This window comes from Mirounga angustirostris, unplaced genomic scaffold (genome assembly GCF_029215605.1).
Source record: "Mirounga angustirostris isolate CCGP_5_RB_7025 unplaced genomic scaffold, mMirAng1.0.hap1 SCAF_3, whole genome shotgun sequence".
Lineage (NCBI taxonomy): Eukaryota > Metazoa > Chordata > Mammalia > Carnivora > Phocidae > Mirounga > Mirounga angustirostris.
The window spans coordinates 103,147,859-103,165,437 of NW_026991711.1; the positions used below are offsets into that span (position 1 = coordinate 103,147,859).

General features: G+C 38.7%; 1 protein-coding gene across 1 annotated transcript in view; it reads right to left on the reverse strand.

The window, feature by feature from the left end:
• Nucleotides 1-1,495: 1,495 nt before the first annotated feature.
• The window catches only part of MCM6 (minichromosome maintenance complex component 6), a 34,760-nt gene continuing 18,676 nt past the window's right edge, over nucleotides 1,496-17,579 (reverse strand). Inside the window, exons 12-17 of the mRNA XM_045868948.3 lie at nucleotides 15,964-16,092; nucleotides 14,095-14,256; nucleotides 12,329-12,464; nucleotides 11,192-11,347; nucleotides 8,818-8,957; nucleotides 1,496-5,277 (exon numbers count right to left, since the gene is read on the reverse strand). Of these exons, the coding sequence (XP_045724904.1) occupies nucleotides 5,161-5,277; nucleotides 8,818-8,957; nucleotides 11,192-11,347; nucleotides 12,329-12,464; nucleotides 14,095-14,256; nucleotides 15,964-16,092 (840 nt within the window). The 3' untranslated portion in view covers nucleotides 1,496-5,160. The remainder of the gene's footprint in view (nucleotides 5,278-8,817; nucleotides 8,958-11,191; nucleotides 11,348-12,328; nucleotides 12,465-14,094; nucleotides 14,257-15,963; nucleotides 16,093-17,579) is intronic.

The window sequence follows — 17,579 nt, forward strand, 5'->3', positions numbered from 1 at the left end:
TCTTCTTGTTGATTTCTCATTTTTCTGCTTAAAGGGGATAGCTAGCTGTTCATGTTATACCATATATGTGTGGGTTTATTTCTGGGCTATTTTCTTCTCTTCACCTATGTGTGTTTTGGGGGCAATACCATACTATTTTGATTACTATAGCTTTGTAATATAGTTTGAAATCAGGGACTTTGATGCCTCCAGTTTTGTTTTTCTTTCTCAAGATTGCTTTGGCTTGTCAGGGCCTTTGTGGTTCCATATACATTTTAGAATTATTTGTTCTATTTCTATGAAAAATGCCAATGGAATTTTGTTAGGGATTACATTAAATCCATAGATTGGGTTGTATGGACATTTTAACAATGTTAATTCTTCCAATTCATGAGCATGGAATATCTTCCCATTTATTTGTATCTTCTTCAATTTACTTCACCAATGTCTTACGGTTTTCAGTGTACAGGTCTTTCACATCTTTGGTTAAATCTACTCCTAGGTATTTTCTTCTTTTTTTTTTTTTTTAAAGATTTATTTATTTATTTGAGACAGAGAGAATGAAAGAGACAGAGAGCACATGAGAGGGGGGAGGGTCAGAGGGAGAAGCAGGCTCCCTGCCTAGCAGGGAGCCCGATGCGGGACTCGATCCCGGGACTCCAGGATCATGACCTGAGTCGAAGGCAGTCGCTTAACCAACTGAGCCACCCAGGCGCCCTAGGTATTTTATTCTTGATGCAATTGTGAGATTGTTTTCTTAAATTCTCTTTCCAATAGTTCATTGTTAGTGTATAGAAATTCAACACATTTTTGCATATTGATTTTGTATGTTACAACTTTACTGAATTTATTGATTCCAACAATTTTTTTGGTGGATTCTCTAGAGTTTTCTATATGTAATATCATATCATCTGCAAATAATGACAGTTTACATCTTCCTTTCTGATTTGGATCCCTTTCATTTCATTTTCTTGCCTAATTGCTCTGGCTTAGACTTCCAATACTAGATTAATAAAAGTGGTGAGAGTGGGCATTCTTATCTCCTTCCTGACCTTAGGTGAAGTTTTCCAGCTTTTCGCTATTTGAGTATGATGTTAGCTGTGGGTTTGTTGTATATGGCCTTTATTATGTTGAGGTACATTCCCTCTACACCCACTTTGTTGAGTTTTTATCATAAATGGATGTTGAATTTTGTCAAGTGCTTTTTTCTTCATCTACTGAGGTGGTCATATTTTTGTCCTTCATTTTATTAATGTGGTGTATCACACTGATTTGCAGATGTTGAACCATCCTTACATCCCTGGAACAAATCCCACTTAATCATGGTGTATGATCCTTTTAATATATTTTTTAATTTGGTGTACTAATATTATGTAAGGACTTTTGCATCAATGTTCATCAGAGACATTGCCTGTAATTTTTTCATTTGGTGACCTTGTCCGATTTTGGTATTAGGGTAATGCTGGCCTTGTAAAATAAGTTTATGTGTTCCCTCCTCTTCTATTTTTTGGAAGAGTTGGAGGACTGGCATTAATTTTCTTTAAATGTTTGGTAGAACTCACTATTGAATTCATATAATCCTGTACTTTTGTTTGTTGGGAGGTTTTTGATTATTGATTCAAACTCCTTACTAGTAATTGGTCTGTTCAGATTTTCTATTTCTTTACGACTCAGTCTTGGTAGGTTGTCTATTTCTAGGAATTTATTTCTCCTAGGTTGTTCTATTTGTGTACAATTGCTCATAGTAGTCTCTTACCATCTTTTGTATTTCTGTGCTATCAGTTTTAATGTCTCCTCTTCCTTTGGATTTTGAGTCTTCTCTTTTTTTCTTGGTGAGTCTAGTTAAAGGTTTGTCTTTTGTTTTTTCTTTTCAAAAACCAGCTGTTTCATTGAGCTTTTCTATTGTCTAATTTTAGTCTTTATTTTCTCTTATTTCCTTCCTTCTACTAACATTTGTTCTTTTCTAGTTCTTTGAGATGTTAAGTTAGATTGTTTATTTGAGATCTTTGTTTCTTGATGTAGCTATTTATCCCTGTAAAGTTACCTCTTAGGGGCGCCTGGCTGGCTCAGTTGGAAGAGTGTGTGAGTCTTGATCTAGGGGTCATGAATTTGAGCCCCATGTTAGGTTTAGAGATTACTTAAATCAATAAAACAAAAAATAAGTTCCCTCTTTGAACTGCTTTTGCTGCATTCCATAAATTTTTGTATGTTGTATTTCCATTTTCATTTGTCTCAGGTATTTTAGAATTTTTTTCTTCTTTGAAATTGGTTGTTTGGTAGCATGTTTAATCTCCACATACTTGTTGATTTCCCAGTTTGTTTGCTTAAGGTTTTACTTATTTGAGAGAGAGAGATATTGAGAGAGCAAGTGGGAGGAGGGGCAGAGGGAGAAGCAGATTCCCTGTGGAGCAGGGAGCCCGACACGGGACTCAATCCCAGGACCCTGGGATCACAACCTGAGCCGAAGGCAGATGCTTAACAGACTGAGCCACCCAGGTGCCCCCGTTTTCTTCTGTAATTGATTTTTAGTTTCACACTAGATTATGGTCAGAAAAGATGCTTAATGATTTCAATCTTCTTCAATTTATTGACTTATTTTGTTGCATAACATGATCTACCCTGGAGAATGTTCCCTGTGTGCTTAAGAAGAACATGTGTTGTTACTTTTGGATGGACTATCCTATATAGGCCTGTTAAGTCCATCTGGTCTAACAGGTCATTTAAATCAATGTTTCCTTATTAGTATTTTGTCTGGATTATCTATTCATTGATCAAAGTGGGTACTGAAGTCTCCTACTATTATTGTATTACTACCTATTTCTCCCTTTAGGTGTATTAATACTTGCTTTATGTACTTAGGTACTCCTATGGCTATATTTGCATTTTTTTCCATGTGTCCTGGAGGTAATTTCCATTTCAAACATGTAGGTTTACTCCATTTTTGTTTGTATATCCTACAGTACAGTTGTACCACAATTTATGTAGTCATTTCTTTATTGATGGATACCTGTGGGGATTTTGTGGGAAATACATTATAGCTCAATTACCTTAAAACATTCAAGTCTTCCCATTCAGAAACATGTTACATCTATCCATTTACTAAACACGTGTCTAATTTCTCCATAAGGATCTTATACATGCTCCATCATCCATTAGCCACTTCACCTCCTTGACAAGTAACTTGTGCAGAAGGGTGTGTGGAAATATAAGCACACTTATTCAGACATGCAAAAACTGGGGATTTATTTATAGTAATGACCTCACCTTTCTCTGGAAGCCCCCACTCAAATGGCAAAATTGGGAAGAGGAGGAGTCACCAAAAAACTCATCTTTCCTATGCTTCAAATTTCCCTTTAGGTAAATATTTATCAAATTAAAGTTCAAATTTGTCAGGGTGTTTCTTTCAGGACCTCCCCATCTCATTTCATCATGTTGGAAGTCAGTGCAGAGAGGGGCTTTCTTGCTGTCCCGAGTTTTCACTAGCCTGTTAACTGAATGTCCTGCCTGTTATTTGTGCCTTATGCTAGCATCTCCTAACTCCCTCAACAGGAAGCTTGGTATCCTAAACCCTGAGGTTTCCTCTTCCCAACAGCTTCTACCTTCATTAGTTAGGAACATACTTTTGACAGAGGAGTTTATAGTCTGTATCTGCTAACCGCACAATTTCTCTATCCATTCCCAGTCCTCCTCACTCTACTGTTTTCAAGCCATTGGAGAATGAACTCACATAAAACATATAAACATTCCCTAACCGGTCCTGCAGGGCCCCAAATGCCATCTGTTGTTAAAAGGTGCAAAAGTGTGAACTGCTACATCATGAACGTACTAATGATGAAAAAGTATAATAAACGTTTCATTTTTATAAACTGTCTGAAAAAATAAAACACAGAACTGGAATAAACCTTGGAAAGTAATCTCCAAAGCCCCTTATCCGTCATACTAATTCTAAGAAGGACTCCTCACAGGAACCTAATCCTAGAGGCTTATAATGCTATAAACTTCCACCCACCTACCCATTAAACAAAAAGGGAAAGACTCATGTTTGTGAGTACAGATGCCCCCCACCACCCTGAATAATTGAAGTTTGAACTGTGTGGGTCCATTTATACATGGATTTTTTCAATAAATATATTGGAAAATTTTTTAGAGATCTGCAACAATTTGAAAAAACTTGTAGACAAGACTTATAGCCTAGAAATACTGAAAAAATTAAGAAAAAGTATTACTTTAAGAATACAATATGGGCGCCTGGGTGGCTCAGTCGTTAAGCGTCTGCCTTTAGTTTAGCTCAGGTCATGATCTCAGGGTCCTGGGATTGAGCCCCCTGCTCAGTGGGGAGCCTGCTTCTCCCTTTCCCACTACCCCTGTTTGTGTTCCTCTCTCACTGTCTCTATCTCTGTCAAATAAATAAAATCTTAAAAAAAATACATTCAACTCTTTATATTATCAGTAAGGCTTCCAGTCAACAGTAGGCCATTAGTTAAGTTTTTGGGAAGTGAAAATTAATACACAGATTTTTGACTGGACGATCTGGTGCCCCTGACCTCCACGTTATTCAAGGGTCAACTGCAGATGAAAGCAGTAATTAGAGAAGGGAGGAAATAAATCCAATAGACAACTGAAGAACATATTATTTTATTTTTTATTTTTTTTTAAAGATTTTATTTATTTGAGAGAGAGAGAATGAGAGACCGAGAACGTGAGAGGGAGGAGGGTCAGAGGGAGAAGCAGACTCCCCGCTGAGCAGGGAGCCCGATGCGGGACTTGATCCCGGGACTCCAGGATCATGACCTGAGCCGAAGGCAGTCGCTTAACCAACTGAGCCACCCAGGCGCCCCCATATTATTTTATTTTGATGAAGAAAAGCAGTCATTTACAATTATAAAGTGATTCATACCATAAAAGTACTGCACCTTTTCCTATATATGTGAAAACAAGGTCTTGGTTACAGAGACCAAACACTGGGTTCCAACTTCATTTAGACAATAAACATAGCTTATGTTAATACAAAAGCGTATTACAGGAATGTGACATACAGGACACCAACTAGGTTCTTACTCCTCAAAATAAATTTTACTGAAGCCTTGCTCCCAGAAACGTTTCTCTTGCTAGTAGAGCTACATCTGTACTCCAGGCCAGGACGTAGGGGCCACAGTCTCTCGGTTAGTTACTTTCAGTATCTCAATCTTCAAGCGAGTAATTAGGGTTAACTACCAAGTAGGGATCTTCTTCATAGCTCTCACTTCCTTCTGTGGAGCCTTTCAATCCAGCTTGGGTGAGCTCAATTAGAACATGATCCTGTGAACACAAACATTTGTCCTCACGTCTCCAGCGGTATTGTAAAAATGCCCCCATCCATAGAACTTGATCCTTCTGAGTGTTTGCTATTAGCGTTTCTTCCATTTCCCCTTCAGAAGGACTTAGAAAAAGGACTACCCCTTAAAATCTTTACCAAGGTTCTGTTAAACTCCTTTCCCACTAGGATACAGACCCTTTCATACCATAAACCTCTTGAAAAATTACAAAATACATAGATGAGCTCAACAACATTGTGATTTCAGTAAGGTTTCCTGGCATACTACAGCCTATAAATATAATTTCAAAAAAGATAAGATGGGATGCCTGGGTGGTTCAATCAGTTAAGTGTCTGCCTTCGGCTCAGGTCATGATCCCAGGGTCCTGGGATAGGGCCCCACATCGGGCTCCTTGCTCAGCGGGAAGCCTGCTTCTCCCTCTCCCCCTGCTGCTCCCCCTGCTTGTGCTCTCTCTCTGTCAAATAAATAAACAAAATCTTAAAAGAAAAAAAAAAGGTAAGATATAATGCATGAATTTTAAGATTATGCAACTGTGTAAAATCGAATGATAAATATGCTTATCATTCTGTTTATCACTCTGATAAAAGTGTTTTAATGTCACTTATGTTAACTTCTAATTACTGGCCACTGAACTCTTTCATATACCATCCCTTCATAATTCAGTTAGAAGCAGAATCTAAAGATAATCAACATGGAAAAATTTTCACTCTGAGCTAATAAAAAAGGGTAGAACATGCCACATGTACCTGTAATTCATTCTAAAATAACCAAACAAATGAAGGGCACCTGGGTGGTTCAGTTGCTTAGGCATCCGACTCTTAATTTCAGCTTAGGTCATGATGTCAGAGTTGTGACATCAAACCCCTGCATCAGGCGTGGAGCCTGTTTAAGATTCTCTCCTTCTCCCTTTGCCCCTCCCCCCGGCTCCCCAGGGCACGTGTGTTCCCTAAAAAAAACAAGACTAACCCACAAAGGAGAGGGACTTCCAGCCAAGCCCATAGAGAACTCAGGAAACAGTGATTTGATCCAAAGAAGGCAGAAATGTCCCATACTAGGAGCACTATTGTCACTAAGAGGGATTGAACACTTTCAAGAGATCACTTTATGTACTAACACACCCTCACAGGGAGAACACCTTATCAGCACAGTATAATTTCTCTAGTATTCTGTAGTGAGCTAGCTCAGGTGGTGTAAAGTTAAAAAGTTAGCCCCAGTTCAGATCAGCTAATTTCACCAGGTGTCCCAATGTGGATTTGTGTGGGTCATTTTATCTTACACTGATCCCAGGAGACACTAGGGAGGGAAGGGCTTGGCCTGGTGCAAACACTGCCCAGCACTAGAAAGACCTCTGAATGCACACCACCCCAATTCAGCTTTATCTTCATAGATATTATTTATTAAATTCTGATCTGAGTAATTGTTCTCAACACCCCGCTCCAACAGACACCACCTGTAATCATACACTCACATCTACTCCCACAAGTAAATGACTTTTCAGATGACACAACACTGATATGTGACACCCATAATATTCATATAGTGGACACTGTAAAGTGAACTGCAGGATGGCTGAATCTGCTGTTTAAACAGAAATATTCAATCATTCAACAAATATTTGACCTCTTTATGTGCCAGGCACCACTACAGATCTTGGGGATATAGTAGTTAACAAAACAAAGTTCCTGCCCTCTTGGTGCTTGCATTCTAATGAGACAAACTGAACAATGATAAGCACTATGAAGTAACGTGAAGCAGGTTAGGGAGTGATACCAAGGAGGTTCTTATTCTGACAGGCCAGGCAAGAACCACCTCTTTGAGAAGGTAACATTTGAGCAGACATCAGAATGGAAGAGGGGATTTGGGTAAAGAGACAAAGGAGGAAGACAAGTGAAAGGTCTTCATGTTTGGTGTGTCTAAGAATAGTGACAAGGCCAGCACCACTGAGTAGCAACATGAAGAGTCCTACGCAATGAGGTGAACAAGGGATTTGATTGTGTAAGTTTTGCAGGCTATGGTATGGAGACTAGATTTTATTGCAAACATGAGGGAAGGACTGGAAGATAGGGCACTAAAACATTCTGATTTGTTAGAAGCTCTGTCTGGCTGCTGGACACAGAGCCAGTACAAAGGAGGACAGTTAGGAGGCTCCTGTGAAAGTCCATGCATGGGACCTTAAGATGTGAAGGTAGGGAGAAGAGAACACAGAATACACATACTGAAGGCAGGGCTCACGGGGTTTGTTGCTAAAAGGAGAAGCTATGAGGGAAAATTGGAATCATGGATGATTCTGAGGTAGAAGGCTTAGAACAAGTAAGTATATGGGCACAGGGGAAGAAATGTTTTGAACACACTGAGTGTGAGATGCCTGTAGTTCACATGTAGGCAGCTGGCTAGACATGTGGAGTTTAGAGGAGAGGTGAGAGCTAAATCTGGGAGTCATCAGTAGATGGGTTTAAACTCATAGAACCCAATGAGATCACTCAGGTAATCAATGTAAATAGAAAAGAGGTCTGAGGACTGAGGACAGTACTCCATTTAAAAAGTTACAAGACTCGAGAAAAGAGACTAAGATGAAATAATCAGAGAGATAGGAAAAGAGCCAGGAAAATACGGTGACTTAGAAGGAGCAATCAACGTGACAAATGCTAATGACAGGCTGAATACAGAGAATGACCAACTGATGTAGGTAGGGAGGAATATGCCTGTAATGGTCCGTAAGAGAGTGGGAGAAGTCACAGCACTGCACAGCGTCATTGTGAGGTTGGTAAGACGCAGTAAAGAATGATCCGCTTGAGATTAGTGGTCATGAATTTAAAGTAGGACATGGCCCGTGGTGGTATGCCTTTCTCCAGATACTTTTAACTGCCTGGATGCAGGATAGTTAAAGAATTATGTTTAACCAAGGCTGGGGTTTTACCAATCAAGTAAAACAGAGAGATTACAGCTTAAAGTTTGAGAAAAGAGTGATCACTGGGACAGAACATATGTAGGCTGGGTGATGTGGGAAGTGAGGATATGGAGAAGAGGAAACATAGAAAACAGGAGATAGGGGTCAGAATGCTTGCAGGTTTATGGTTATGGGAGTAGAAAACAAAGGTTAAAAACACTCAAGACAGGGGCGCCTGGGTGGCTCAGTTGGTTAAGCGACTGCCTTCGGTTCAGGTCATGATCCTGGAGTCCCAGGATCGAGTCCCGCATCGGGCTCCCTGCTCAGCAGGGAGTCTGCTTCTCCCTCTGACCCTCCCCCCTCTCATGTGCTCTCTCTCTCTCTCAAATAAATAAATAAATAAAATCTTAAAAAAAAACAAAACAAAAAACTCAAGACAGTAAGACCCTAAATCCACCTTCCCAGATTTAACTTAGGTTCTGCTTGTTTCAGCAGAGGAAAGAAGTCAATTAACTGCTGTAAATTCTTTTTTACAATTCATAATTCTAAGTAGATCCCAAGAATTCAAAATAAATGAACATGAGGCATGGACTCCCTCCCCCATTAATAATCATGCAGGAGTAGTTCTGTACGTACATAGTGGGTGAGTCGATGAATGACTTTCTCTATGATTCTCTTTTTATTTATAAGTTCCTCTTCGGAATCTATTTCTGATTCGATTTCCTTCAAGTACCAGTTAACAAGCTCACTCCTCTTTAATGCCGACTCATCCTCTTCTGCAACAAAAAATACATTTCAAAAGGATTAAATTTTCCTTCTAGCAAATTGTATTGCCAATCCTTGGGGTTTGCATACACAACAAGATAATGTACAGATTAGATAACCATCAACCTGTCAGAAAGTGTATCTGCTGAAATAAGATTTGCAATGTTCCAGCGTAAGCCTGAAATAACCTGTCATATTACTTGTATTAAAGTATGCTTCACTTTATCCTGAGGAAAAAAAATCTAATAAATAGAGATTATAAGAAACAAGTTTCTTAAAGCTATTAAGATTTCAAAGTATGAAGGTGTTTCCTCCACCTTCTATGCTTCATCACCCATGGGAACGTTTGCCAATAGCAACTGAAAGCATAAATTAGCAACAGCAAACAAAACTTCTTAAACATAACTTTTCCTCTTTGGAACACGGAAGATTTCATGCAGCTGAGATCAACCAAGAAGTGAACCATGGGCTTTCACTCAAAATAAAAAATTACCAATTTATTTCAGTAAGGTCTATCTATACTGAATGACTTTCTACTTCTTAAGACTCCAAAGCAGAACTCTAAAGTCACAAGAAAAGTTGGAACTTGGATAATACAACTACTACAGAAAGTATAATAAAAGAAAACTACTCAGTCTTGACTCTAGCTATTGCTAATAAAATACAAAATCAAAAACAAGAAAATTCTAGCTTTACTGACAATGCCTTTGAAAAGTTTTATTATGGGTGTACTGAAACTTCATTATCTAAATGTTCTTGGTAAGTGACCTTCTTGGTTTAAAGTTGTGCTCCCTGTGGGGGGAGCCTAGGTGGCTCAGGTCATGATCCCAGGGTCCTGGGATGGATCCCACATCGGGCTTCCTGTTCACCCTCTGCCCCTCCCCCCAGCTTATGCTTGTGCTTTCTCTCTCTAGCAAAAATAAGTAAAATCTTAAAAAAAAAAAAAAAAAAGTTGTGGGGCGCATGGGTGGCTCAATCAGTTAAGCATTTGCCTTCGGCTCAGGTCATGATCTCAGGGTCCTGGGATTGAGCCCTGCATCGGGCTCTCTGCTCAGCAGAGAGCTTGCTTCTCCCTCTCCCTCCTGCTCTGCCTACTTGTGCTCTCTGTCAAATAAATAAATAAAATCTTTAAAAAAAAAAAAAAAGGTTGTGCTTCCTGCGCTAGACTAGAGAACAGCTGTCTACCTGAAGACTGAGAATTCACAACTTACTTGACTGGGTGAATAGTATCTTTTTTTTTTTTTTAAAGGAAGACCTAGCAGAATTTGTCTGTGGAATGCAGATAGTGTCTGGGTGCTAACCATACCTCTATTCCATTAATGGTTTGCCATGTTTAAAATTCAGTTGCATGATAAAGAGAAAAATGAAATACAGTGTGAACATACGAACATGTAAGCTCCCCAATGTTTTTATGTGAGAAGAGGGTGGGGCTAAACCTGTCTGTCCTAGTGGCCTCTTTATTGCCTTCTCTCCTTCCCGCACCTGGCCTACAGTTCCAAGGAAACAGGGGAAAAACTACAGGGCTGAAATCTTTAGTAAGCTAAGACAATCTCTGCTGTTCTCTTCTTCCATCACAGACAGCACACTGTGATGAGAGAATATGTATGGAAGCCAGCATTTGGGGATTTTTAAGTAAGAACTACCTGATGGGTAACCACCTAATGAAAGTTTAAGTTCGACCCCTTGACTTCATCATTTTTCCTTCTGCCTTGTGGTTAACTATAGGCATGTTAGAATAGCACAGTAAATCAGTCAAGGTAGGAAGTGTACTAGTGTCCAGGTATCACACTTTACCTATGGAGAAATGAGGATTTTACTTCATTTCTAGTACAGAATAACCTGGGCTAATATGGTCCTTTCAGTTCAATTACTTGGTTACGAGATATAAACAACCTAGACTCCATCCATTTGAAGTAAAGCTATTCTAAGGAACAGTGATTTTGCATCTGCATAAACATTTGCTAAGTGCTTCTTTACATATTATCAGATCCCAACTTCTGCTTCTCAAAAACATTGAAATAGGCCAAGGACATTAAACAAATGACCTTTATCTGGCAATGAACTTACGGGTAAATGTCTAGACTGTCATCTATACTGATATCCCAAAGACTTTCTTTGCCAAAGCGAGCTTGTGTAACGTTTATGATCTCTTCTGACAAAACAGAATCTTTAGCAACAGAAGTGGTTTATGCAAATACAACCTACATAATGACTGAGCATGTGCGCACACTAGGTACAGCCTTACCTTCCTCCATCTTTCTGAGGTGAAGTACAATAAGGTTGGAGATTCGGCAGTACTCGGGGAAGCTCAGCCTTAAGGAGGCTTTAGGAACTAAATCTTGGTTTATGTCTTCACTGTGGCCATTGATTCCATTCACAGGAGCAGGGCTGTCAACATGACCTAAGTAAATTATCAACCATATGAATCAAATGTTTGTAAGTATACTACTTCTATTTTATTTTATTATTATTATTTTTAAAGATTTTATTTATTTATTTGACAGAGACAGTGAGAGCAGGAACACAAGCAGGGGGAGTGGGAGAGGGAGAAGCAGGCTTCCCGCCGAGCAGGGAGCCCGATGTGGGACTTCATCCCAGGACTCTGGGATCATGACCTGAGCTGAAGGCAGCCGCTTAACGACTGAGCCACCCAGGTGCCCTACTACTTCTATTTTAATACTAACTTCTAAATAAGCATTTAGTTATACTCAGTATTTAGTAATTTTACAAATAAATTAGAAGCAAATTTGTAAATGCTAGTAGTGAAGACAAAAACTAATTTGAAAGCAGGTGCTTGGGTGGCTCAGTTGGTTAAACGTCTGATTCTTGATTTTGGCTCAGGTCAGGACCTCAGGGTTGTGAGGGAGCCCCACGAAGGACTCCATGTGTGGAGGGAGCCCCACGAAGGACTCCATGTGTGGAGCCTCCTTAAGATTCTCTCTGCCCCTCGTCCCTCCTTGTGTGAGTGCACTCTCTCTCTCTCAAAACAAAAAACAACCCAAAAAAAACTAAAGTGGAAGGAATGGGAAGGATGGCAGATACAAAGATTTCATGATCTAAAAGTTCATTTGCAATATTATACACAAAATCTAAAAATCTGGTATTTGTCTGGAACATGTGTTTAATTCAAAAGCAAAATAATGATAAATAAGGCCGGGGAATTAGGTCCAACTCTTACCATTTTGGTATATTTTCTTTCAGTCTTTCAAGCATATATATTTTATATTAACTATTTAATTGTATTTTACTTTGTAAATAGTACAATATCCATTTTTTCCCTTTTGCTATACAGACTTCAAAACTATCAACAAGTACACTTTTACCGTAACATCTCAGAGAACATTTTGGTCCCTAACTCCAGAACAGTAAACAAGTGTCTCACCATTGATGCCATCTGGGCCCTCATCTACCTCCATCTGGGCCTCTTCTTCTTGATCTAGATTAACATCAGGTGTTTCTACACGGATGATTGACTTATTCAGTAGCCTGAAAGCTTCCTTCACATGTTTAGGCTGGACCTAAACCAATCAAGATGAAGTAAATCAGAAAGTCAGTGTTCTTGATACACCACACAGATTTTCTCCACACCAAATCACAGTGGCATTTTAGTTTTCTCTCACACACATAGAATATGAGTTAACACCATAAATTCACCAGAATGGCTTATAAGGACCAATAATATATAGTACTGGAAAGAATGTAGAACAACTTTCATTCACTGCTGGTGGGAATATAAATTGATACAACCACTATGGAAAAGCATTTTGGCAGTCTTAACACACCTACAACCTGTGACAACAATTCCACTTCTAGGTGTATACCCAACATAAATGTACACACACATATATAGACCAAAAGATATGTATATCCCATGAGAACCCAAATTGGAAACTATCCAAATATCCATTAACAGAACAGGTGAATCACTGTGATGTATTGACAGAATATTACAAAGCAATGAAAACAGGCAAACTATTGCTACACAAAGCCTGGATGGTATCTTATAGTGTTAATGCTGTATAAAAGAAACCAGACACAAGGGGGGACATACTCTATGATCACGCTTATATAGAGTAATGGTTATCCTTAAATCCTCACATATATGGTCAAAAGTTTTTTTGACAAGGGTGTCAAGACCACTCCTTGGGGAAAGCATAGTCTCTTCAACAAATGGTACTGTGGAAACTGGGTATCTTATATAAAAGAATGAAGTTAGACCCCTGCCTTACATCACATACAAAATTAACTTAAAATAGATTGAAGACCTAAAACTATGAAACTTTTGTAAGAAAACACAGGAAAAAAGCCTCAGGACATTGGATTTGATAATGGTGTCAAAAGCACAGGCAACAAAAGAGAAAAATGACAAATGAAACAGTATAAAATTCCAAAAACTTCTGAGCATCAAGGTCATCAACAGAGTAAAAAAGGCAACCTACAGAATGGGATAAAGTATCTGCATGTTATATATCTAATAAGGGATGAATATCCAAAACATATAAATACCCATGTTCATCACAGCATTATTCACAACAGCCAAGAGGTGGAAGTGACCCAAATGTCCACTGATGGATCAACGGGTAAATAAAATGTGGTACACAGTATCTCCCTTTATTCTCAGGGATTATGTTCCAAGACCCCCAGTGGATGCCTAAACTGCAGATAGTACTTAACCTTACATAAACTGTTTTTTCCTATTCATACATACCTATGATAAAGTTTATCAACTAGGTAAAGAGCTTAACAATAACTAATAATAAAATGGAACAATTAGAACAATATACTGTAATGAAAGTTATGTGAATGTGGTCTCTCTCTCTCAAAATAACTTATTACATTGTACTCACCCTTCTTGTGATGTGATGATGTCGCTTTAGGCTACTACTGACTTTCTCACAATACTTCAGGAGGATCATCTACCTCTTAATGGTAACTCACCTCTATATGTACTCTATAATCTATGACATGATTATTTCATCATATTAATCTAACTATGTTTAATGAATGTTTACCAGCAACCTTCAAGTGACAAATCTTAGCATCGTGTATCCTATGAGCACTCAACGGTCATACCAAAGATAAAAACATGCTTATAAACCAACAAATCAATTGCTCTTTCCTCCCGTTATGTTAAGGTGACTTTGATACCTCGTCACAGCAGTGCATCCGAGCCATTGCTTCAGAGAGACGGATCATGCTCTCGAGCTGTCGCACTGTAATCCTCCATGAAGACTTGGTTACCCCAGAGCCATCCCTCTGGCGGAGACGTTTATACTGTTCCACAATGAAGTCCTCTGACTCTTTAGAAATCTGTTTCAGAACATCACCAAAGTCAGAGCTTTTCTACTTGATGGGAGCTGCATTAAACATAAGTTTAAGAGCCTTCCAGGTAGAGACACTCTGGGGAACTGTGAGGGTCAAAACTCTGTAGTCAACAAAGAATTAACACTGAAATGCATTTCAAAAGAAATTAAACTGGGGTGCCTGGGTGGCTCAGTTGGTTAAGGGACTGCCTTCGGCTTAGGTCATGTTCCTAGGGTCCTGGGATGGAGCCCCACATCAGGCTCCCTGCTCAGCGGGGGGCCTGCTTCTCCCTCTCCTTCTGCTGCTCCCCCTGCCTGTGCTCTCCTGCTATCTCTCTGTCAAATAAATAAAATCTTAAAAAACAAACAAACAAACAAAAGACACTAAACTAAGAATGCCTGTGAATTTCATATACTAATTTTGTCAACAGGAATACAGCAGGGTATTTAAGCAAATGCCATTTCTAAAAGACACAGAACAAGCTAAAGCAGTGGAACAGGATGTAATGCCTTTTAAACCCAAGATGCCAAAGCTCATTAAAAAAATTAATGCTCAAACTGTTCTTGAAACTCAGTTAATTAACTTATGCTGTCTTTGAGAAAAAGAGAGGTCCACACACACACACACACACACACACACACACACACTCCAGCTATTTCAATAAACCTTATTATTTGTTGAATAATAACAAAGTGAGAATACTAAAAAGAATATTCAGTTTTTCAGAGCGAGGAACTCAGCCCATTAAGGAAGCCTGCCAAGGTCAAAGGACCGGTACACAGTCATAGAGAACAAAAGCCTCCTTAAACATATGTGACCAGTAACCCTTAGTTTTAAATGCCTCATTAAGCTTCTTTCAGGACAATGAGAATCAATCTCAATATTACATATAATCAGTGAAGGTGATAGATAATTAAAATCTAAGGGCAACTCCCCAAAGTTGAGCCAGACAATAGTGTAAAAACCTCAACCAGAATCAATTTTTTTTTTTTTGGTATTCTATTTTAGGAAAATGTTAAACAAAACAAATGGATTACAAAGTTTACTTTAAAAATAAATGTCCTGGGTGCCTGGGTGGCTCAGATGGTTAAGCGTCTGCCTTCAGCTCAGGTCATGATCCTAGGGTCCTGGGATCGAGTCCCGCATCGGGCTCCCTGCTCGGCGGGGAGCCTGCTTCTCCCTCTGCCTCTCTCTCTCTTATGAATAAATAAATAAAATCTTTAAAAATAAATAAATAAATAAATAAATAAAAATAAATGTCCTGGATCCAGTACAGATTCAATTAAATGAACTACATCAATTACTGTAAAATATTAAGCCATGTTCATCACAATGACCTAAAGGAATCCAAATTTTTCCTTAAAGATTCCAGAACATTCAGTAGACTACTGATTGAGCTCATATAATTTTAAGATTCTTAGGAATAATGGCTGAAATAAAAGTATGTCCGACTTTATTTGGTTATCCAAAATTCTTCACCCATAAAAATCTTTTTATTAGCACCTAACAAGTAAAAGAAAATTATTCACATTTTTAGAAAATTTCCTCTTCCCAATTTTCTGAAGAAACATTGTTCTCAAAACAGAAAAACCTCAAAAAGAAAACAAAACAAAAACAAACAAAAAAACCCCCAAACAAGTATAGGTTAATTTCCACAGAACCCTTTTTAATGCCCTCTTCAATGCCCTATGCCAGTACAAAAGGGCAAGTTACCTTGGGTTTAAACTGTCTTGCAAAGAGAAGATACCTCCTGATATCATCAAGGGAATAGACACGATCAATGGAATCCTCAATTCTTGAATGCAAGTCTACTATACGTCTGGCAATAGCATAATCTGTAACCTAATTCAAAAGAAGAAAATCACTTTGGTCAGTCACAATAATATCCACTCCAGATTATTCCTGGCATTACAAAATTATTTATAGCTAAAAACAAGCTCTAATATGCCAATGAAAGCTGTATCAATGGGTACCAAGTTTCTGAGCAAAGTTTGGTACCAGTTTCATTTAAAATCAAAAGTTCTTTTTTTTTTTTTTAAAGATTTTTATTTATTTATTTGACAGAGAGAGACACAGTGAGAGAGGGGACACAAGCAGGGGGAGTGGGAGAGGGAGAAGCAGGCTTCCCACTGAGCAGGGAGCCCAATGCGGAGCTCGATCCCAGGATCCTGGGATCATGACCTGAGCCGAAGGCAGACGCTTACTTAACGACTGAGCCACCCAGGCACCCCTAAAATTAATAGTTTAATGCATACCTTTGCCCCACGCTAAGAATATTCCTGAAGGAATTAATGGATTTTAATAACACCACCAGAATTAAGATTTCTAGGGTGCTCCGTATATGCCAGGCACTGTTGCCTTAAGTGTGTCTAGAAGCATTTAACTCATGCAACCCTCACAAAAATCTTATTAGGTAGGTAATATTATCCCTATTTTACAGATAAGTAAATTGAGGCCCAGAGAGGTAAAGTAGCTTTTCTGACATCACAATACATAATGGAGCCAGGATTTGAACAGTCTAGCTTCAGAGTCCATGCTCTTAGCCACAATATTATATTGCCACTTGTGAATATATGAAGATAATCAAAGAATTGTTATTCACATTGAAAAAAAAGACGCCTAGGTGGCTCAGTCGGTTAAGTGGCTGCCTGCCGCTCCCCCTTGCATGTGCTCTCTCTTTCTGACAAATAAATGAATAAAATCCTAAAAAAAACCACACTAAAAATAAGCAATTTTCTCTCCTATAGTACAAAAAAACCATAGATATATAGAGAAATGTTAATATGTGAGTAAAGGGTACATGGGTGCTACATGCACTATTCTATTTCTTGCAACTTTTCTGTAAGTTTGAAATTATTTCCAATTAAAAAGTTTAAAAACTAAAGAATCACACACAGGGGTGCCTGGGTGGCTCAGTCGGTTAAGCGGCTGCCTTTGGCTCAGGTCATGATCCCATGGGCTCTCTGCTCAGCAGGGAGCTTGCTTCTCCCTCTCCCTCTGCCTACCACTCTATTTGTGCTCTCTGTCAAATAAATAAAATCTTTGAAGAATCACACACAAACACAAATATATGAAAATCAGACAACTCCCAGCTATGAGGATGGAGATAGGGAAGGGGGAGGACTGGGTTAAATATTTATATGGATTTGTGAAGGGAAAAAACAAAACATAAAGAACTAAAAATCCCCCCAAAAATCTGCTGTTCCATAGCCTTCACATAATGGAAGGCAGCTTTTATTTAGATAATAAAGTTTCGCTATAAGCAAGAGGTAATCGTTTTGTCTAATGTAATGTAGGGACTTTCATGCTCAGCAATTAACTGTATAGCC